The sequence below is a fragment of the Pogona vitticeps genome, chromosome 2 (assembly GCF_051106095.1).
Source record: "Pogona vitticeps strain Pit_001003342236 chromosome 2, PviZW2.1, whole genome shotgun sequence".
In the NCBI taxonomy this organism is placed as follows: Eukaryota; Metazoa; Chordata; class Lepidosauria; order Squamata; family Agamidae; genus Pogona; species Pogona vitticeps.
In genome coordinates this window covers 149,842,892-149,865,377 of record NC_135784.1, presented here as the reverse complement: position 1 = coordinate 149,865,377, position 22,486 = coordinate 149,842,892, and the positions used below count along the sequence as shown (strand labels likewise).

The window sequence follows — 22,486 nt, the reverse complement described above, 5'->3', positions numbered from 1 at the left end:
TGACTGTAACATTCTACAAGATAATACTATTTAAAAAAACTAGAGGAAATGTAAAGGAATTAAGCACACTGCTCTGACCCACCCAACCCCTAAAATTGGAACACTTTAATAATCTCCCTTGCTCCATCTTTGCCGTGCACTGGAATTGCAGCAGGAGACAGCTGTACAAATGGACTCAACTGAGCAGTCATGGTGCTATTGCCCTGGAGAAGATGCAATGTTGGAGAGTTGGAAGGGAGAATTGTTGAGACAAGTCCCTGCTGGCTGCCTTCCAAAGATACAAGCCAGGACTTTAGACTTTGGACTTTGGTCATCTCTGGCAGGATCTTTGCAGCTTAACCTTTCAAATCCTGGGATGCAGTTGTGGGGAGAGGCAGTCATCGGCTCTGTTCTTCTCGGCGCCTGAGACCTCCTGCTTTAGACAGATTGAAGTCTCTGTGGTGAGCAGAATCTTTTGACTTCCTGTTTGTATTTGCCAGATTGTATTTACAAGGCAGGAGAGTGAACGCCACCTAGGCTGCCTCTTCACAAATCTGCTCCAGAGGATCTCTCTACTATGAAGAACAGATAGGGAAGGTGCATGGTGTGGGGGAGGGAGGGGGGAAGGGAAGAGGACTACGGTTGTTCCATTAGGTGTTTTCATTCTGCAGCCTGAGAAATACCATGTGATTGTTTAATGTTGCATGTTAGGCTGAGCCTTCATGGACATTTACTTTCAAAATGACCAGAGCTTGAGAAAATTGTCCATGCTGGCTGGAGGACTGAAGGAAATGTAGCCTCCAAAACTAATGTTGGCAGGCTTTGAAAATACCGTATTACACAGTATCTCATAGTAATAACTTATCTCAGTTTTTTTTTTAAAGCACAGGTAGTTAATGCTAGCTGAAACTGGACATACAAAACAATGACCTCTTGATAGGAAACTTCATTTAACTTGCAAAAACGCGCAACGAACTACAGTATCAATATGCTAAACATGGCTTTATAAACCATTACCTTCTCCTTCTCCTTAACATTTTGGAAGTGGTAAAGTATTCTCCTGTGGGTAGATTGCTGCTTGACAATACCCGAAAGAGAGAAATTAAACCTGGAGGAGCAGGATTGGGGTGTGGGATTTAATTCCCTGCCTTGTTCTTCATCTTGTTTTAGTTCATAGTAAGCATGTGGCTCTGTCTGGCACTGGCCGTCATCCTGTTCTTTGTGATCCGATGGTATCGGGAGAGTCAAACTGTGGAAAACCTGAGAGAAAAATATGTCTTCATCACTGGTTGTGACTCTGGCTTTGGGAACCAGCTGGCCAGGCAGCTGGATCTCGAGGGCCTGAGGGTGTTGGCCGCCTGCCTTACCGAGAAGGGGGCAAAGGAGCTAGAGAGGCTCTCGACTGATCGGCTGAAAACCACTATTTTGGACGTCACCAGCACAGAGAGCATTGTGGCAGCAACCGAATGGGTGAAATCATGTGTTGGGGACAAAGGTACCGTAGACTCCTGTCATTCTTTCTGTATCTTCAGATTGTAGGCCGCAAGATACAATTCATTTAGGAGAAACAACAGCAACAACAAAGAAAGAAAGACGTGTGGTCCTTACACAATAGAAGTGTAAGATAGGTGATACTTTTATTAGACCAGTGGGGGAAAAATCAAACTACTGTACCTGTGACCTTGCATGGGTCAAGTCTGATTCTTCGGACCATGCACCAGTATAGCAGAAGAATTATAAATAAGAGCCCCAAAAATTCATGGCAGAAGTGTGCAAACAGCCTTTGGGGTGACCTTTTGACATTTCACCACTGGTAATATATGGGTGTAATTTTCCACCCAACTCTTCAAACAAAGCGCCACTACTGGGCACAAAATTCTAGCTGGGTGAAATTTGAAACCACAATCCTTTCCAATGCCATTTGCAGCCAACATTTGAATTCACCATAAAAGTCATACCTGGCAGACCTCTACCTGAATTTTGGGGACCCTCACTTATAATTTTTCTACACAAAAGGTTGCAGGTTTGATTTCTTTAGTGGTATTTCCTCTCCTGCATTTGTATTACTGTATTTAGGACACTCCACAATGCGGAGGAGCTACTTCTGTCTCAGTAGTCTAGTTCCTAATGTGGCCAGCAGAGCTTATACTGTATTACAATTTCCCAAGTAAGCATACTGGCCATATTGTTATAAATTCTCAGGATTCTGGGAACTGTATCTCGAAAAAGTAACATTTCCCGACATTGGAATAGCTAAGAGGTAGTTATGGGAGTCATAGCAAGGCAGGAAATTGCTTGTTATGTGACTTGATGTGTTTTATTTATTTAGTTAGTAAGTTAGTTAGTTCAGAGATGGAAAGAGGCAGATTTGGGATTACTGTTCTTCAGAGTTCAAAATAATTTAGTCTTCAGTAATTTGATCAGTACTGGTTAATCTACTGCAATCCTACATGCTGTCAGGAGCAAACCTAATTGAACATACAGTAGTTTGATTAAATATGTATAGGATTTTAGTGCAGCAATACTGAGATGCCTTCCAGGGTTTCCTAGACAGAGACTACTCAGAAATTGTTGGTTACACTCTTCTTCTTGGGACATCTTGGGACTGTGCTGTTTGCCCAAGCCTATGCAGGCTGGCTTTTTCCTCAGTGAGCACAGGAGGCAATCGAACTCCTGACACAGATACTCCAGATCACTGAGTTGTCCAGTCAACTGAGATTGTGCTGAAGGCTTCTCCCATTCAGTACTGAATGAAGATATTTCTCACAAATAGTGGGGCTCCCTCCCCAAATGTTGGTAGAGTAACACGTCTGCCTGGTTACGTATGCAGAGCTTGAGCCTTAGTTCAGCCATGTCAATGTGGCAAGTATCCTGTTGTCTAAATGTGAAGTAAAATTAGTCACATGAGTATGTCCCTTGCTTGATCTTCCCCTTGGCTCAAAGATTACGTTTCCAGACCTTGGAGCATCTACAGCACAACAAAATATGTCATTATAAATACTTCCCCCCCCCATACTTAGCTTCTAGGGTCTGCTTATGTGTCCGGTGCTGTCTGGTGTTATTTAACAGACTTGGTTGCCTTTTCTTTACAGGACTCTGGGGCTTGGTAAACAATGCTGGAGTTGGGAACCCCTCTGCCCCCAATGAATGGCTGACTAAAGATGACTTTGTCAAAGTGCTGAACGTCAATCTTATTGGGCTGATTGATGTGACGCTACACATGCTGCCCCTGGTGAAGAAGGCCAGGGGAAGGGTCGTCAACGTGGCCAGTATCTTGGGCCGACTGTCTTTCTTTGGAGGAGGCTATTGTCCCTCTAAGTATGGGGTAGAGGCCTTTTCTGACTCTCTGAGGTAATCTCTTACTAATTTTAACTTCAGACTCATCAAATTGCTATGAAGTACACAAATACCTTTGAAGTCAAAGGTAGGATAAACCAGGTAGTGATATTTTGGTGAGTGATTTTATTAACATATTTGAAACAGAGTTGGGTAATTGAAAAAAAATAATTATCATTTCAGAACATATTTACATAAATTATTTCATTTCAAGGGAAGTATATTCAACGCCACACCCTCATCTGACCTGTATACTCTATACTCCAATTATAAAGAAAAAAGGCCACCCTTCCAATTACACAGAATCTCAGTTACCATCATACATTGCCATATAGCTAGATATTTAAGCATTCACGACTTTTTTTTTTTTTGCTTTTATCCCTCCATTTATGGTATCTGTAGAGTTTTGCAAAATTTTGCTAGTAAAGTAAGAGCTGTTCTTAATTTATCTTTAATTTAGCAGTGTTGAAATTTGACTTTTAGTGTACTCCTTCGGTGTTATTGGCATTTATCTGTCCTTCATAGTTTGTAAAAGTTTTTATATTACTAATCACATCAATCCAATATTTTCCAGCCACAGTTTCTGATGCTTTATAAAACTTGTGGGAAGGAGGGGGGAACCCTACCCATAATTAGTTGAATCTCTGTTCAGCAATTTGGTTTCAAGACAGGATACCGCTTTTGCACTATGTATGGACTGAAATGAGTGTTACCTCAACTTCTCAACTGGGTTTCAAAAGCCCTATGCAGAGGGAGATAGAAGGAGACAAAATGGTGTGTGTGTGTATTTGTGTAGGCTTGGTCTCCTCATCTGCTAAAAAGGGGGTATGCTAGATTTAGAAAGAGCTCAGAAAAGGGGGGCCTAACTGACAAGGAAGTGGAACACCTCTATGATGAAATGTTATAAGTACCTTTGGGATAGATAGCTTAGAAGAACAGATGAGTAAGCACCACTTTTAAGAAGTAGAGGAAATCATACACAACGTGGAGGAAATGGACAAGAAATTTTACCACTCTTCCACAGTAATACTAGAACACAAAGTCATCCACAGATACTGAATCGTGGAATATAAAAGACAAGGAAAAGTGAATACTTCTTCACAGCTCATGGCTGGACTGAAAAATGCTGTGGTGTGAGACAGAGTGCTGGTTGTCAACTAGAATGACTTTGAAAGGGGGTTATGTAGCCTTATAGAGGCTACAACAATCAGTGGTCATAGTCCAGATGTGTATAGATTGCCTTCAGATTCTCAAAAGCAGTATATCTCTGTATTTCTCTTGTTGTGGGAACAGGAGACGCAGGGGGAAGTTGCTCTCATGTTCAGTTGTTAGGCTTCCCAGTGATATCTGGTTGATTTCTTGCTTTGAAAAGGCATGCCTTCCTAGGAGTAAGGAGTGTATGGAAGAACAGATAATTCAGAACTAAGGAGAGTGAGATGAGAGGAAACGAACAGTTGAAAAAAATCTCAGGAACCAAATTATAAATGGATTCTCATATCAGATATATTGAAAAATAGCATTGTTTTCTTGAAATATAAGCAGTCTACTAGCGAGAATACTTGTGTAAGAGCGATAAGGCAAGTATATAGCAAGATTTCCTATAGCTGTGTGTTGTTCTTTTCCCCTTTTTCTAGGCGTGAGCTCCATCCTTTTGGGGTGAAAATAGCCATAATAGAGCCAGGCTATTTCCGAACAGGCTTGACCATTGTCCAGAACCATCTTGACAATCTGAAGCAGGTGTGGGCCAGCACCCCCCAGGAAGTCAAAGATAGCTATGGCGAGACCTATTTCAACCGCTGTGAGTCTTATTCTTCGTCTGTGGGGAGAACAGGACTTTTTTGTTGTTTGTGGGCAGTTGATGGTGGGGAATAGTAGGCTATTCCCAACCATTGGTATAAATATATACAGTATATATATTATTTATCTGAATGATTTTTCCAGGTTTCTGCCTGGCATGAGGGAGACACATCTGTCATCACGTCATCTCTATCTGTCTGGAAGATTAAGATGCAGAGTTTTGGAACAGTGACTTTTTTGGCCAACTGTTTCAGTGGCCCCTGGTGGTTTGGGGATTCCTGGGTTGTAATCCAAAGTAATGAATGTCCTTAAGCTCTGATGTTTGATGTTGGTCTTGGTTATGAGAAAGGACCCAGCAATCAGATATTTCTCCTTGGACTCTATTTTGAGCAGCCAAGGTATGGTGTGGAGGTGATAGTATCGGAAAAACAGCATGCCATGCTTTCCAAAAAAACATTGGATCTATAGTCAGCCCTCCAGATGTTCCAAGAATACAAGCCCTCTCATTCCTGACATTTAGCCATGCTGCTGGGATTTTTGGTGCAGTCAAACAACCTCTGAAGGCCCATTGGTTCTCTACTGTCACATTATATTCCCCCATAGTGGTAAATGAGCAAAATAATACCTGACAAGTTGAAACAATTGTGGAAAGGCAGACCAGCACGAAAAGTTACATACATTTTTAACTTGCCCTGTATCACAAAATCTCAGGATGGGGTACAGAGTTCTGTAAAACAAATTTAAAACACTACAAACTTTCCCGAGTGCTGCTCATGCATCCCTTATGTATGTAGTCCCCTTGTGCCTTGATGCGGTTTTGCCGCTGGAGTGTGCTGGTTTTAGAGATGGATGGGGTGAAATTGGTAGGCAAGGGCGCAGAGGAACAACATGGAGAACGAGGTAGAGAGATTTCTTCACTCTGTCGCCCCAGTTTCTCCTGGTCCATGGGAAATGCTTGATGTCTGGTCCAACTAAAATAGAGATTAGTCACTGCAGGACTGCATCTTTGTCAAGGATTAGATCTTTGTCTAAGGGCTTCACCGAATGAGAATGGGTTCTTCCAGATAGGGAGAAGGTCCCAGTTTCTCTTTTCCCCCATTCATCATGATTCACCCATGATTCATGAGTGGGGTGTGCTCAGAATCACGTCCAAGGTATAGATTCAAGACCTCTTCTCTTCTAAGAGAATCTAGAAATCTTTTTTTTTTAAATGGAAACAAACCAACCCCAAACCCTTGCTGTACCTTCTCCCCAGGAGGAGCCCACTGATTCCAGAAGCAGTGCACTCTGAGAAAAAGATTATTTATTCTATGTTTAATATGCATTTGACAAACTAGCCTGATTTGTTTTGTAATTGATCATTTGGTAAATAACAAGGCTTTGTTTTCAGGTATGATAGATCAGCATACTTGGAGCGGTTACACTGTAAGAGGAGGGGCTAGCTATTTATTTTCAGGTGTGATCTGACCCTCTATCTAAAATTAAGGCTGCCTTTATTTTTATTCTAACAACTGCCCTGTCTCTTCCTCTGTACATGGCAGGTCCCACTTGCTTATACGTAAGAGACAGTCACACTCTATCAGTGTGGACTACTTCACAGGGCTGAGGTGAAAATGAAAGTGGGTCTTAAGAGCCGTGTGTGCCGCCTCCAATCTATTGGGGCAACGATGGGATAGAAATGTAACAAACAGTAATTTGGATATGTGCCAGACTTCTCCAAATTTATAACACCTTTTGGAAATGAAAAATGTGTATGATAAGCTATAGCTTTGGTGCATTGCAGTATTTTAAAATTGTTAATGTGTCACCTATGAAATTTCGTCATTTTGTGGTGTTATAATATTTTGGACTACGTATGTCCTTACTGCAATTCTTTCTTTCTCCCTGTTTTCCTCGCAGTTTCCCAGAGTTTCAAAAATGACCTTATGACCCGCTGTGACACCAACCTTTACCTGGTCACTGACTGCATGGAGCATGCCTTGATCTCCAAGCATCCCCGCACACGCTATTCTGCAGGGTGGGACTCCCAGTTCTTCTTTGTTCCTCTCTCTTACTTGCCCACAGCCGTGGCAGATTTGGTGCTGACCTGGTCACAGCCCAAGCCTGCTCAGGCCGTGTGAGGGTGGTGTGGAAAGGGTTTAGAATGGGTGTGAGCATATGTGTGTGACAGATGCTTGCCAAGTGTCAGACGGAAGCTTGTTATATCTGGTCTATCCTCATTATCAACGAGAAACCCAAGCCCCATCAACCAGAGCTGGACACAAAACACTGAAGAATGAAAGGACAGGTTGTCTCTTTAGCTGAATTTAGAGAAGTTTCTTCTGGGACTCTCATTTCCAGATTCCCCCAGCCAGTGGCTATGCTGGCTGGATAATCTAACAGTTGTATTTTAAACATGTAGCTTTCCCTTGTTCTGTTCTGGATCTAATCTGAATCTAAGGCTTAATTTTTGGTACAACTGAATGAGGCTCAGAGTCTCTGTACAGAAAATCCACTGCTGGTTATAGGGAAGGTTTTTTCATTTCAGAGCCTACATTAGGTACTGCAAAAGTCAGTGTGAGGTACCTTTGGTTGGGTATTCATACACAACAGTATATTTTATAATACTTTCATGCACTTGATTTACAAGCCTTATAACAGTCAAAAATATAGATGCTGACGAATATAAATGACAATAACAGAAAGTGAAAAATTTTTGATAAACATTTTGTTTAAATTAGAAGAGTTTCTGAATGTAACAATATTTTGGAAATAAACGTTGTTCCACTCCCCCCTAAAAATAAAGTCTTCAAATAATCTTGAACTGCATTATGAATAAATTCCTTGAAAATAATTTTTTCTAGAAAGAGAAGATAATCAGGTGACTAGTACTAGATATATCCAGATGTATCTTTGAGAAAGTTGACACCTTTCCAAAATGTGATAACTGCTTTAATGAAAGGATATGAGGAATTCACAGTAAAAAGTTACAAATAATTGTCAGAAATTTGGACAACCTTCACAGTAATAAGTTACAAATAATTGTCAGAAACTTGGACAACCCCAAAAGAAAAAAGGGAAGATGAAATGTTTCTGTTAAAAATACAAAGGAACTAGCAAAATAGCTTGTAACACATTAAATGGAGTTCAAAAAGTCATAAAGCCAATTATATTTGATTAATAAAAACAAAGTTTGTATTAACCCATCAGTTTAAGCAGATGAAAAAGCCTTCCAGTTGCTAAAGTTGAGAACTGACAACAGGTGGCTTATGCATCAACATACAATGGGTGGTAGTAGATTCTGATTTTTTAAAAAATTAGGTGTAATCACTCGGCTATGGCAAAAAATAAAATTGTTTTTATAACTAACTCATGGCATAAAGGCTGTGTGTGTATGTGGGGGGTGCATGCTGTATCCCACAGCAGCTGGCTCAGACTGGACTGCTGGTGCAATGGAGACCTACTGGATGGCAGTAAACTATCAAGAGTAAAGCTGCTTGGAGATGTGTCTTGTTCCTCTAAATCACCACAGGAATAAATGGATTTTCTCTTCTTCTTTCCTGTTCACACCAACCTTCAGTTGGCTGTGTTTGTTATGTATTTATTCCTTCACCATTATGACAGGGTCTGGATATGACAATCCATAGGGTCCCTTCCAGTTCTGCAGTTCTAAGATGATGATGATAATTACACTCTCCACATGGTTAACCCTCAGGACCTTAATTCAGCACCACTCGGTTTGAACACAACAAATACGTTTTTATTGAAATAGTCGTGTTAAGAGAACATTGTTCAATTCCAGGGTTTAAATTCATCCAGTGCAATCCTTTACTTTCTATTACCTCTTCCCTCCTATCTCTCTGTTTTCGGCCTCTTCGACTTGCCTCTCAACCCCCAGGCTCCACATCCACTCTCTCTCCCAGTATCTCGACACAAGAGTGTTCTATGTGGGAATCAAGAATGCCTCACAAGCACACTCACCCTCCTTTTCCCTAGTTTCCCTCCCAGCCAAAGAGAACAGTTCTTCCCAGGACTCCATGCTCTGCACTCACCTCCCCATCCCCTACGCACCTGACCACATTAGATTAGGCATCCTTCAGTCTCGAGAGACTATGGTAACGTGTTCTGAATAGAAGACTTGGAACAGCGTCTAGTATGGCTGAGAAGGGCAATTTGCGAGTGACAATCACACACTAAAGACAAATCCAATCTCTTTCCTGTCCAGCTTCCTGATATTGCTGGTTTTCGGACTGCCTCTTTGCCTTGGCCTGCTGGACAAGGGTCTCTTCAAATTGGGAGGCCATGCTGCACCGCCCGCCTCCAGGCTGAACACTCAAATGTCAGGGTTTCCCATCTGTTGAGGTCCATTCCTAAGGCCTTCAGATCCTGCTTGCAGTTGTCCTTGTATTGCATCTGTGGTCTCCTCTGGGGCAATTTCCCTGCACTAATTCTCCATACAGGAGATCTTTTGGAATCCAACCATCAGCCATTCTCACGACGTGCCCAGGCCAACGTAGATGTTGCTGTTTCAGTAATGTATACATGCTAAATATTCCAGCTCATTCTAGGGCTACTCCATTTGAAACTTTGTCCTGCCAGGTAATACCAAAAATGCCTCAGAGACAACGCATATAGAATGTGTTCAACTTCTCCTGCCGTGCACAAAGGGTCCAGAACTCGCTACAGTACAGGAGTGCGCTCGGGACACAGCCTCTGTAGTCCTGGATCTTGGTATATGCCGCTAGCTTCTTATTAAGCCGTACTGTAGATACTCTCTTTGTGAGTCTAGAGAACGTGGTTGCTGCTTTGCCAATGCTTTTATCCAGCTCGATGTCTAGGGAGAGAATTGTCAGAGATTGTTGAGCCAAGGTACACAAAGTCATGAACAACCTCCAGTTCTTGTGTGGAGATGGTAACAGAGGGAGGTGAGTCCACACCCTGGCCCATGACTTAACCACAGAAACAATATATATTTATATAGAACAGGGTATCACAACGCCCCACTCCCTTGCGCTGCATGTTCATTCACTGCTCCCCTCAGAGGAGCTTCCCTTCTGCTCAGGGGTCTCCTCACAGGCACAAGGCGTAAAAGAACCGCCCCTCGTCCCAACCTCACCACCCCCAATGCGCAGCCACCGCCCATACAGGCCGAAGCGGAACAGGCGGCGGTAATAAAGGGGCACCAGGTCCAACGTCGAAAGCCGCCATATCCCAGAGCGGGCAGAGAGCGCGGGGGAATTCAGGACTCCCCACTGGACGCTTGAAGGACCAATCCGAAGAGCTCTCGTGACGGAAAGGGCTGCGGGGTTGTGGGAAATGTAGTCTTGGGGAAGGAGCCAACGGGGAGATTCAGCGGCTGGAAAGTGGAGACTGGGATCTTCCAGGGGTGACTTGTTTATTTTGCTGCCGATACACAGATAATTCATCTTGATTGCTTAGTTAACTATAGAAAAAAAAGCACCGCAGTGGTTCGTTCATGGAACTCAGAAACCAGAAAAGTGCAGTGTTGTGGTTTTGGACGACAGCTCTCCTTATGTGAACCTGTATGTGTCCTAAATGTTACCGAGGAAATGGCTTGTAAACCAGGAACGGTCACCTTCAAATACATCCATTACTGTGTTTAAGGGTTTACGCAGGTTGCGCAGAAGGGTTCCTCTCACCAATGTGTTACACACCACCTTTTCTGCCTGGATGGATTAAATCCAGGAGGTCAGTGCACTAATGGTTGGGAAATGTCTCCTGAAGCCGGTGCCTTCCCTAGCACACTCTGAGTCCCTTACACCCGGAGCTCAGAGATAATGCACACAAGTAGGTTGTTGCTCCTAGTGTCAGAAACAATCCTGCACAGAACTTAAAGTAACCCAAAAATGTTCCAACATTTCTGAGCATCCTCAGACACTGAGATTCAGTACCATCAACTCATTTATGTTGTTCAAATGAACCACAGATTGGTTAAAATTTTATAAGGTTATTAAAAAGCAAAAAGTATCAAGGCATAGCAAAAATTACAATACAGTAATTCAACAGTAATTACAAAAACATTGTCAGATAACATATGCAAAGTGCACAGATCAAGGTATGAAAGAAAGTTGTGGTTAATTGGCTCTAGCTGTACCAGTTAATTATGAACATGATAAAGGACAAAGGACAAAAATGGGAGGGACCTAACAGAAGCAGAAGACATCAAGAAGAGGTGGCAAGAATACACAGAGGAATTATATCAGAAAGATTTGGATATCCCGGACAACCCAGACAATATAGTTGCTGACCTTGAGCCAGACATCCTGGAGAGTGAAGTCAAGTGGGCTTTAGAAAGCCTGGCTAACAACAAGGCCAGTGGAGGTGATGACATTCCAGTTGAATTATTTAAAATCTTAAAAGATGATGCTGTTAAGGTGCTACATTCAATATGCCAGCAAGTTTGGAAAACTCAACAGTGGCCAGAGGATTGGAAAAGATCAGTCTACATCCCAATCCCAAAGAAAGGCAGTGCCAAAGAATGCTCCAACTACCGTACAATTGCACTCATTTCACACGCTAGCAAGATTTTGCTCAAAATCCTACAAGGCAGGCTTCAGCAGTATGTGGACCAAGAACTCCCAGAAGTACCAGCTGGATTCCGAAGAGGCAGAGGAACTCGAGACCAAATTGCTAACTTGCGCTGGATTATGGAGAAAGCCAGAGAGTTCCAGAAAAATATCTACTTCTGCTTCATTGACTATGCGAAAGCCTTTGACTGTGTGGACCACAGCAAACTATGGCAAGTCCTTAAAGAAATGGGAGTGCCTCACCACCTTATCCGTCTCCTGAGAAACCTATATGTGGGACAGGAAGCAACAGTTAGAACTGGACATGGAACAACTGATTGGTTCAAAATTGGGAAAGGAGTACGACAAGGCTGTATATTGTCCCCCGGCTTATTTAACCTATATGCAGAATACATCATGCGGAAGGCTGGACTCGAGGAATCCCAAGCTGCAATTAAGATTGCCGGAAGAAATATTAACAACCTCCGATATACAGATGATACCACTCTGATGGCAGAAAGTGAGGAGGAATTAAAGAACCTTGTAATGAGGGTGAAAGAGGAGAGTGCAAAAAATGGTCTGAAGCTCAAAATCAAAAAGACTAAGATCATGGCCACTGGTCCCATCACCTCCTGGGAAATTGAAGGGGAAGATATGGAGGCAGTGACAGACTTTACTTTCTTGGGCTCCATGATCACTGCAGATGGAGACAGCAGCCACGAAATTAAAAGACACCTGCTTCTTGGGAGGAAAGCAATGACAAACCTTGACAGCATCTTAAAAAGCAGAGACATCACCTTGCCAACAAAAGTCCGAATAGTCAAAGCTATGGTTTTTCCTGTAGTGATGTATGGGAGTGAGAGCTGGACCATAAAGAAAGCAGACCGCCGAAAAATTGATGCCTTTGAATTGTGGTGCTGGAGGAGGCTCTTGAGAGTCCCCTGGACTGCAAGGAGAAGAAACCTATCAATTATAAAGGAAATCAACCCTGAGTGTTCACTGGAAGAACAGATCCTGAAGCTGAGGCTCCAACACTTTGGCCATCTCATGAGAAAAGAAGACTGCCTGGAAAAGACCTTGATGTTAGGAAAGTGTGAAGGCAAGAGGAGAAGGGGACAACAGAGGATGAGATGGCTGGGCAGTGTCTGCGAAGCAATCAACATGAAATTGACACAACTCCGGGAGGCAGTGGAAGATAGGAGGGCCAGGGGTGCTCTGGTCCATGGGGTCACGAAGAGTCGGGCACGACTAAACGACTAGACGACGACGTACCAGTTAATTAGTTCTGCTCCAGATGCAAAGACTGGACTCCTCACTCTCTTCAAGGCCATCCTGACCCCATCAATGCTGTCATGTGGAGACAGAGGTACTAAGCATTACACAGTTCTCAGAACATTCAGGCCAAGCAAGCTCGGCTTGAATATTTCACAGTTTTTCAAGACTTGATGTTAACCGTCTAATTGCTTTATAGATGTTACAGAATTGATATTAACTCTATAAACCATAATTCCTTCACAGACTGTTATTACATTGCAAAATATATTACTTCACTTACTCCGGCTTTAGCATAATACAAATTGATTCAAGATTTTCTGACTGCTTGAGATTATTGTAAGGGCGGAGGAAACTTGTTATGAGTTGCCTGTGCCAGTGACCACCAGGTCTGTTATTTCAAATACTGTAAAAAGATGTGATAACAAATGGGTCATTATTTCAGATAATAGGGTGTGCTATTCTGCACACTTGATGTACTACATTGTTCAGAACAGGTGAAGTGGTTTCTTTTGCTGATGTATTAGCAAACTCATTTGCTTCTCATGACTTCATTTTGATTTATAAAAATCAAGTGCTGTTGATTTGATTGATTGGTAGGCGCTGTGGGGACCATGACTCTCTGTGCACTTTGGTCCTAATGAAGAAGACAGAAAAATCTCTGCCTCCTGCGTGATCAACAACAAGAATCAATAGCCAGAATGATCCATAGCTTCATGTTCACTCTGGCCCTCAATGTTTGCGACTGTAACATTCTGCAAGATAATACTATTAGAAAAACTAGAGGAAATAAAGGAATAAAGCACACTGCTCTGACCCACCCAACCCCTAAAACTGGAACACTTTAATAATCTCCCTTGCTCCATCTTTGCCGTTCACTGGAATTGCAGCAGGAGACAGCTGTACAAATGGACTCAGCTGAGCAGGTCATAGTGCCATTGGCCTTCAGAAGCCATTGCCCTGGAGAATATGCATTGATGGAGAGGTGGAAGGGAGAATTGTTGAGACAAATCCCTGCTGGCTGCCTTCCAAAGATTCAAGCCAGGACTTTAGACTTTGGACTTTGCTTATCTCTGGCAGCTTAACCTTTCAAATCCTATGATGCAGTGGTGGGGAGAGGTAGTCATCGGCTCTGTTCTTCTCGGTGCCTGAAACCTCCTGCTTTAGACAGATTGAAGTCTCTGCGGTGAGCAGAATCTTTTGACTTCCTGTTTGTATTTGCCAGATTGTATTTACAAGGCAGGAGAGTGAACGCCACCTAGGCTGCCTCTTCAGAAATCTGCTCCAGAGGATCTCTCTAATATGAAGAACAGAAAGGGAAGGTGCATGGTGTGGGGGAGGGAGGGGGGAAGGGAAGAGGACTACGGTTGTTCCATTAGGTGTTTTCATTCTGCAGCCTGAGAAATTCCATGTGGTTGTTTAACATTGCATGATAGGATGACCCTTCATGGACATTTACTTTCAAAATGACCAGAGCTTGAGAAAATTGTCCATGCTGGCTGGAGGACTGAAGGAAATGTAGCCTCCAAAACTAATGTTGGCAGGCTTTGAAAATACAGTATTACACAGTATCTCATAGTAATAACTTATCTCAGTTTTTTTTTTAAAAAAGCACAGGTAGTTAATGCTAGCTGAGACTGGATATACAAAACAGTGGCCTCTTGATAGGAAACTTCATTTAACTTGCAAAAAGGCGCAATGAACTACAGTGTCAATATGATAAACTTGGCTTTATAAACCATTACCTTCTGCTGCTCCTTAACCTTTTGGAGGTGGTAAAGTATTCTCCTGTGGCTAGACTGCTGCTTGACAATACCCGAAAGAGAGAAATTAAACCTGGAGGAGCAGGATTGGGGTGTGGGATTTAATTCCCTGCCTTGTTCTTCATCTTGTTTTAGTTCATAGTAAGCATGTGGCTCTGTCTGGCACTGGCCGTCATCCTGTTCTTTGTGATCCGATGGTATCGGGAGAGTCAAACTGTGGAAAACCTGAGAGAAAAATATGTCTTCATCACTGGTTGTGACTCTGGCTTTGGGAACCAGCTGGCCAGGCAGCTGGATCTCGAGGGCCTGAGGGTGTTGGCCGCCTGCCTTACCGAGAAGGGGGCAAAGGAGCTGCAGAGGGTCTCGACTGATCGGCTGCAAACCACTATTTTGGACGTCACCAGCACAGAGAGCATTGTGGCAGCAACCGAATGGGTGAAATCATGTGTTGGGGACAAAGGTACCGTAGACTCCTGTCATTCTTTCCGTATCTTCAGACTGTAGGGCATAAGATAGAATTCATTTAGGAGAAGCAAGCAAGCAGGCAGGCAGGAAAGCAGGGTCCGAAACATTTGTGGCACAAGTGTGCCATATATGCTTCTTAGTAATTGTGTGACATCAAATCAATTCTGACTTACGATGACCCTTTTCAGGGTTTTCTAGGTAGAGAGTCCTCAGAAGCAGCTTATCATTCTCTCCTTCTGGAGGTATCCGGGGACTGCACAATTTAATTATGTAGGCTACACTTTGCTTCCCTCCATCCCTCCCAGAGAGCTGGGTACTCGGAAAGATGGAAGGCCAAGTCCACCTTGAACCAGCCGCCTGACTTTGCTGGGATCAAATGCAACTCAGGAGCAGAGTTTTGTTTGCAATACAGTACTGTATTTTAATCACTGCACCACAAGAGTATCATTTGTATTATTCAGGACAGTATTTTTTAGATATTACAAGGTGCAATCTGTACAAGGTGGTAGATCCTCACTTCCCAAATCTCAGTAGATACTCCTTCCTGGTCTTTATGTCTCTACAACACAGGGGCACTACTTCTGTCTCAGTAGCCTAGTTCTTAATGTGGCCAGCTGCCCAGAGCTTGGACTACAATTCCCAGAATCCTCTGATAAGAATACTGTCCATATTGTCCCAGAGGATTCTGGGAACTGTATGTGGAAAACATGACATCTCCCAGATTTGGAATGGCAAGGAGGTAGTTATGAGAGTCAAAACAGGGCAGAAAATTACCTGTTACATGACTGACTTACTTAATTTCTGTCTGTCTCTCTGTTTCAGAGAGGGAAAGAGGCAGGTGTGGGATTACTGTTCTTTAGAGTTCAAAATAATTTGGTTATCCGTGATCTGTAGTAGTCACTACTGCAATCCTGAAAAAACACTTTGAGTACATATTTATAGGATCTTGGTGCAATAATAATAATTGTATTCTATCCAGTCAATTCCAACTTTTCCTAGACAGAGACTACTCACACATTGTTTGTTACACTCTTCTTCTTGGGACATCTTGGGACTGTGCTGTTTGCCCAAGGCTATGCAGGTTGGCTTTTTCCTCAGTGAGCACAGGGAGGAATTGAACTCCTGACCCAGGTCCTTCAGATCACTGAGTCATCCAGTCAACTGAGATTGTGCTGACGGCCTCCCCCATTCAGGACTGAATGAAGATATTTCTCACAAGTAGTGAGTAGCTCCCTCCCCAAATGTTGGTAGAGTAACATGTCTGCTTACGTATGTAGAGTTTGAACCTTACTTCAGCCATGTCAATGTGGCAAGTATCCTGTTGTCTAAATGTGGAGTAAAAGAAGTCACAAAAGTGTCTCCCATGTTCGATCTTCCCCTTGCCTCACAGATTAAGTTTCCAGACCTTGGAGAACTGCCAGCCTAATAAATTTGTTATTATAATTATTCCTTTCCTTGTTTAGATTCCAGGCTCTGCATATGTGCTAGTGCTGCCCTATTTTATTTGCCTGACTTGGTTGTCTTTTCTCTGCAGGACTCTGGGGCTTGGTAAACAATGCTGGTGTTGCGCACCCCACTGCTCCCAATGAATGGCTGACTAAAGATGACTTTGTTAAAATACTGAATGTCAATCTTATTGGGTTGATTGATGTGACGCTACACATGCTGCCCCTGGTGAAGAAGGCCAGGGGAAGGGTCGTCAACGTGGCCAGTATCTTTGGCCGACTGTCTTTCCTTGGAGGAGGCTATTGTCCCTCTAAGTATGGGGTAGAGGCCTTTTCTGACTCTCTGAGGTAATCTCTTACTACTTTTAATTTCAGACTCAACAAATTGCTATGAATTACACAAATACCTTTGAAGTCAAAGGTAGGATAGATCAGGTAGTGATATTTTGGCGAGTGATTTTATTAACATATTTGAGAAAGAGTGGGACTTTTAAAAACCTGACATGGGGGAAAATCCCAGTAATTAGTTATCTGCTCAGCACCTTGGTTCCAAGACAAGATTCAACTTTTGCAACATATTTCGACTGAATTGAGGCCTATGTCCACTTCGCAACCTAGAAAAAGGTCTCTGCAGATGGAGAGGAAGGGAGACAAAATGGGATTTCTGTGTCTAAGCTTGGTCTCCTCATCTGAAAAGAAAGAAATTCTAGAGCTGTAAATAATTCAGAAAAGGGTAACCCAATGGACCAGTAGGTGGAAAATTTCTTCTGCAACGAAAGGTTACAAGTAATTTTGGGACAGAGAGCTTAGAAATATTGTACAGGTGAATAAGCAGCGCTTTTAAAAAGTAGATGAAATAATGCACGGTGTGAAGGAAGTGGGCAATAAATTTTACTACTTTTCTATAGTAATACTAGAACACAAAGTCATCTACAGATGGTGGAAAATAAGAGAGAAGTAAAAGAAGTACTCTTTCACAGCACATGGCTAGACTAAAAAATGCTCTGACATCAGACAGAGTGATGATTGTCAATTGGAATGGCTTTGCAAGGGATTATGTAGCCTTATGGAGACTAGGAACACCAGTGACCACTAATCCTGATGGCTATAGGTTTGCCTCCAGTTTCTCAAAAGCGGTATGTTTTTGTGTTTCTCTTGCTGTGGGAACACAAGACGCAGGGGGAAGATGCTCCCACATTCCATCGTTGGGCTTCCTAGAGGTATCTGGTTGGTTATTTTCCTTCCTTTGAAAAACAAAACAGAAAGATAAAGGAATGTGCACTGGGGAGTTAGTTCACTTGGAACTAAGGGGAGATGAGAGAAAATAAACAGTTGAAAAAAAGCACAAGAACCAAATTATAATAGGGTTTGGGGTTGAAATGGGGGGAGTTCTCATATCAGATTTGCTGTAAAATAGCATCGTTTTCTTGAAATATGTGTGGTGTACTAGAGAGGAAATGCTCTCTAATAAGAGCTATAAGGCAAGCGTACAATAGGATTTCCTACATATGTCTGTTAACCTGTCCTCCTTACTTTCCCCCCTTTTTAGGCGTGAGCTCCATCCCTTTGGGGTGAAAATAGCCATAATAGAGCCAGGCTTTTTCCTAACTGGCATGACCAACATCCAGACCCACCTTGATTGTATGAGGCAGCAGTGGGCCAGCACTCCACAGGAAGTCAAAGATAGCTATGGAGAGACCTATTTCAACTGCTGTGAGTCCTATTTTCTTTTGTGTGTGTGTTTGTGTGTGTGTGTGGAGAATAGGGCTTTTTTGTTTGTTCATGGGCAGTTGATGGTGGGAAATAATGGGTTATTCCTTTATATATACATAAATCAGGATATCATCCTGCTTTCTGCCTGGTACTGGGAGACATGTTTGCTATCAGGCCTTTCTATCTGTTTTAAAGATTGGGATGTAGGGCTTGGAAAAGAAAGAAACAAACTTTGATCTAGCATCTTTTCTGGAGAAGAGTGCTTTTGTCTTCATGTTTCCTGTGCCCCATTGATTATTTCCAATTACGGTAACCACTGTAACTGCAAATCAAAAGTTTACTCCTGGGAAGGTGTAATTGCAAAAGGGAATGGGGAGCACCAAAACACTAAATTCCACTTTGCCTGAACAATCTGAAATAAAAATAAACTATACCTTCAGAAGGGCACCCCAAAAACAACACACAGACATGGATTTCGTCCCAGAAAATGTGAAGACAAACCTTGGATGGTTATAAAAATACTGGATTTTTATACTGATATAATGAATCAGTGATGAACCAGGAACTTGATGGTGAAAAATGGTCCCTCAGGAGGATCCCACTGCTTCCATATCCAGAAGCAATACACTCTTAGGAAAAGACTGTTAATTCTATGTTTTATATGTATTTGACAGACTAGCTTGATTTGTTTGGTGACTAGCCATTTGGAAGATAGAAAGGCTTTCTTTGCATCCCTGGTGTCGCAGGCAGGTAGCACTGAAATATCTGTGTGCTCAGAGGGATAATTTTGAAAGAGGAGGAAACAAGGACATCAGCATGAAAGTCTGCTTTGACTCTCGGTCAAGGCAGTAGTCACCTAAAAACAATTGTCCTTTTTCTCCCTGGGAAGTCCTATTTGCTTACATGTGACAGCCATCATACAATTGTCACGGAGCACCTCATGGAGGTGTTGTGAGGAAAAAAAGCAGGTCTAAGAGCCATGTATGCTTCCTGCAGCCTATTTGGGTGAGGATAGGATAGAAATGTGACAGGCTGCCAAGCAGGCAGGTAATAACTTGGGGATGTGCTGGACTTCTCCAAGTTCGTAATCTCCCTTTGAAAAAAAGGATATGAGTGATAATCTCTAGTTTTTGTGGTTTATTTTAAAACTATTGGTGTCCCACCCATGAAATTACACCAAAGGCTATTTCAAACTACAGATCTCCTTATGGCAATTCTTCCTTCCTTTCTCTCCCTTTCACTTGTAGGTTATCAGCTGGTGAAAGAGGACATGGTACGTCGCTGTGACACCAACCTTTACCTGGTCACTGACTGCATGGAGCATGCCTTGATCTCCAAGCATCCCCGCACGCGCTATTCTGCAGGGTGGGATTCCCAGTTCTTCTTTGTTCCTCTCTCTTACATGCCCACAGCTGTGGCGGATTTGGTGCTGACCTGGTCACAGCCCAAGCCTGCTCAGGCCATGTGAGGGTGGCGCGGAAAGGGTCGGGTTTAGAATGGGTGTGTGCATATGTGCATGACAGGTGCCTGCCTAGCGTCAGACAGGAGCTTGTTATATCTGCTCTATCCTCATTATTCACGAGAAACCCAAGACCCATCAACCAGAGCTGGACACAAAAAGACACAAAACACTGAAGAATGAAAAGACAGGTTGTCTCTTTAGCAGAGTTTAGAGAAGTTTCTTCTGAGACTCTCATTTCCAGTTTCCCCCAGCCAGTGGCTATGCTGGCTGGAGAATCTAACAATTGTACATATTTGAAACATGTAGCTTTCCCTTGCTCTGTTTTGGACCTAATCTGAATCGAAGGCTTGATTTTTGGTACAACTGAATGAGGCTCAGAGTCTCTGTACAGAAAAATCCATTGCTGATTATAGGGAAGGTTTTAATTATGATTCAGATATTTATTTGGGATATATTAACATTGAATACTGCAGTCCTGTCCCCATTGGTCTTGGAATAAGCTGCACTGAATTTAGTGGGAGAGACCTTTACGTGGCCATGCACAGGATTGCCCATTGAATTGCAAAACAGTATGTTTTACAGTAATTTTTTTCACTTGATTTATAAGCCTCATAATAGTTAAGAGTTAATAGGTTCTTCATGTGGACTTGGAACGAAGGAGAAGATATGACCTTTGCTTTCTTTTAGTGATAGGAAAGATTTCAGCAGGTCCAAAATGCAGCAACTATATTGCTGACTGGAGCTGGTTAGAAGGGTTGTGTAACGTCATGTTACAGCAGCTCCCCTGGCCACAGATCTGTGTATAAGGCCCAATTCAAAGAGCTGGTTTTAACCTGTAAAGCCCTAAATGGCTTCAGGTCCAAGCTATCTCAAAGCTCTTGTCTCCCATTATGAGCCTCCCCAAGTGTTAAGATCGTCAGGAGAGGCCTTTCAGTTCCAGCACCTTCACAGGTGCATTTGGTGGGGCCATAGAAGAGGGCCTTCTCTGTTGCTGCTCCCAGACTCCAGAACTCCCTCCCACAGGAGGCCAGCCTGGCCTCATCTTTGCTGTCCTTCTGCAAGCAAGTGAAGACCTTTCTCTTCAGGCAGACTTTCCCTCAATGAATGGCTGCCTGAATTGTGCTTTCAAATGTATTGTTATGCGTTACTGCTTTGAATGTGTTTTTAGTTTTGCTTTTGTTTATCATTTCTGAGGGAGATATTTGCTGGTTCCTTTTTAATATTTGTATACTTAACTGTTTTTAGCTTCAAATATTTTCTTTCAATGAGGTATGCCGCCTTTGTATACTCATTGTTCTTGGCTTTATCTTTTGTCTCTTAATGCCTTTTAATGATGTAAGCTGCCTTGGGTCCTTTTTAAGGAAAAAGGTGAGGTAAAAAAACTTTAAATAAACAAATATTTCCTTTTTTGGACCACAGCTCCCAAATTCTTCCACCTCCTACAATCACTGTTGGCAGGGAATACTGAGAGTTGTAGTCCAAAAGTAACTTCACCTGTCTCTGCCACCTGCTTCATGTCCTTTCCTGAAATAGTGCTTCTGAAAATCCAGAGGAAACAAAAGTGTCCCTGATTCTTACTCCTGCTCTTAATACTACAAAGGACCTGGGGCTCTTCAGCAGTCTGGCTACAGCCGCTCCCCCCAATCATTCCTGATTCTTGGCCATGCTGGGACTGAGTCTGGAGCAACAACGTCAGAGGATCCCAAGCGCCTACCACAGGCTCTTGGGGGCCACTTCCCTTGTCCTTCATCATTGGCCAGGGTGGTCGGTGGATGGCAAGGGAAGTTCAGCAACACTTTTTCCTTCATCTTGCTTGAAGTTATTCTCTCCAGTCTCAAAGGATGCAATGAAAACGGCACCCATTAAGTGTCTGCCTCAGATAGTAAAGACATCTGGTCTCTCTGTGATGCAGTACAAGGAACCCTTCAGTGTAAGCTTTTGGTCATGGCTATTTTCCAGAGGTGTAGACCTAGAACACAAGGACTGTGTATGTGCTGTATTGAAATCAAGGTGTCCTTTTTCCTTAGCTCTTTATGCTGGTGAGAGATTCTGGGATCTTTCCACACTTATCCGATTCTAGAATCAGGGTCTTTAGCTTTTCAGATGTGATCCCAAGAGAAATTCAGCTTGAATCCACAGTTGGGAAGCGTATTCATTTGGACCAGTCAAAATCCCATGAAAGACTGGTCAAGCGTCCGGGTTCTCCATGATGCTTGATTTGTAAAGTTCCATGCATTTTTGTGGTACTCTGTATGAATATATTGTCCAACTGCAGATTTTGGACTTTTATTTCTCCACAGCTATTTCCCCCATGAACCCCATGTACTAGCTGTGGCTGACTGACACCCATCCACAACACCCAAGGTGTGTGAAATGGTATCGGTTGCTGTAACTAGGGGTGGGGCTTTTGAGTTAACCTGAATAGGAACTAGTTATTTAATTTTAATTTGTTTTTATTTCTGCTCCAACCGCTTAAACAGCGTGTCTACATTAATATAATAATGTATTCTCTAACACAATTTCAAAGTCAAGTTGTTGTCAAGTGATTTTGTACCGCCGCTTGTCTTTGGGATACTGTACTGCTATTTCGTCCTTGCTTTTTAACTTGCTTGCTGGTTTTGGTGAAATTGCAATTTTCATGCCTGGCCACAAGGTGGGGCTAATGAATCCCCGGCGACTCAGTGAGAAATAAAAATGGAGAAAAGAAGTCGTGAGGAAGGTCATACGGCTGTGGTTGAGGAAATCGTT

The 22,486-nt window shown here is 42.7% G+C and overlaps 2 protein-coding genes across 2 annotated transcripts; both read left to right on the top strand.

Annotated features, from left to right (window-relative positions):
* The first annotated feature begins 306 nt into the window (after positions 1-306).
* LOC140704599 (17-beta-hydroxysteroid dehydrogenase type 6-like) lies at positions 307-8,647 on the top strand. Its single transcript, XM_072990823.2, has 5 exons — positions 307-440; positions 1,150-1,474; positions 3,072-3,330; positions 4,950-5,113; positions 7,012-8,647. Exons 2-5 carry the CDS (start codon positions 1,162-1,164, stop codon positions 7,230-7,232), a joined length of 957 nt encoding a protein of 318 aa, XP_072846924.2. The 5' UTR covers positions 307-440; positions 1,150-1,161; the 3' UTR covers positions 7,233-8,647.
* Positions 8,648-13,323: 4,676 nt separating this feature from the next.
* On the top strand, positions 13,324-21,151 carry LOC110071325 (17-beta-hydroxysteroid dehydrogenase type 6-like). Its single transcript, XM_072990825.2, has 5 exons — positions 13,324-14,076; positions 14,789-15,113; positions 16,653-16,911; positions 18,113-18,276; positions 19,524-21,151. Exons 2-5 carry the CDS (start codon positions 14,801-14,803, stop codon positions 19,742-19,744), a joined length of 957 nt encoding a protein of 318 aa, XP_072846926.2. The 5' UTR covers positions 13,324-14,076; positions 14,789-14,800; the 3' UTR covers positions 19,745-21,151.
* Positions 21,152-22,486: the final 1,335 nt, after the last annotated feature.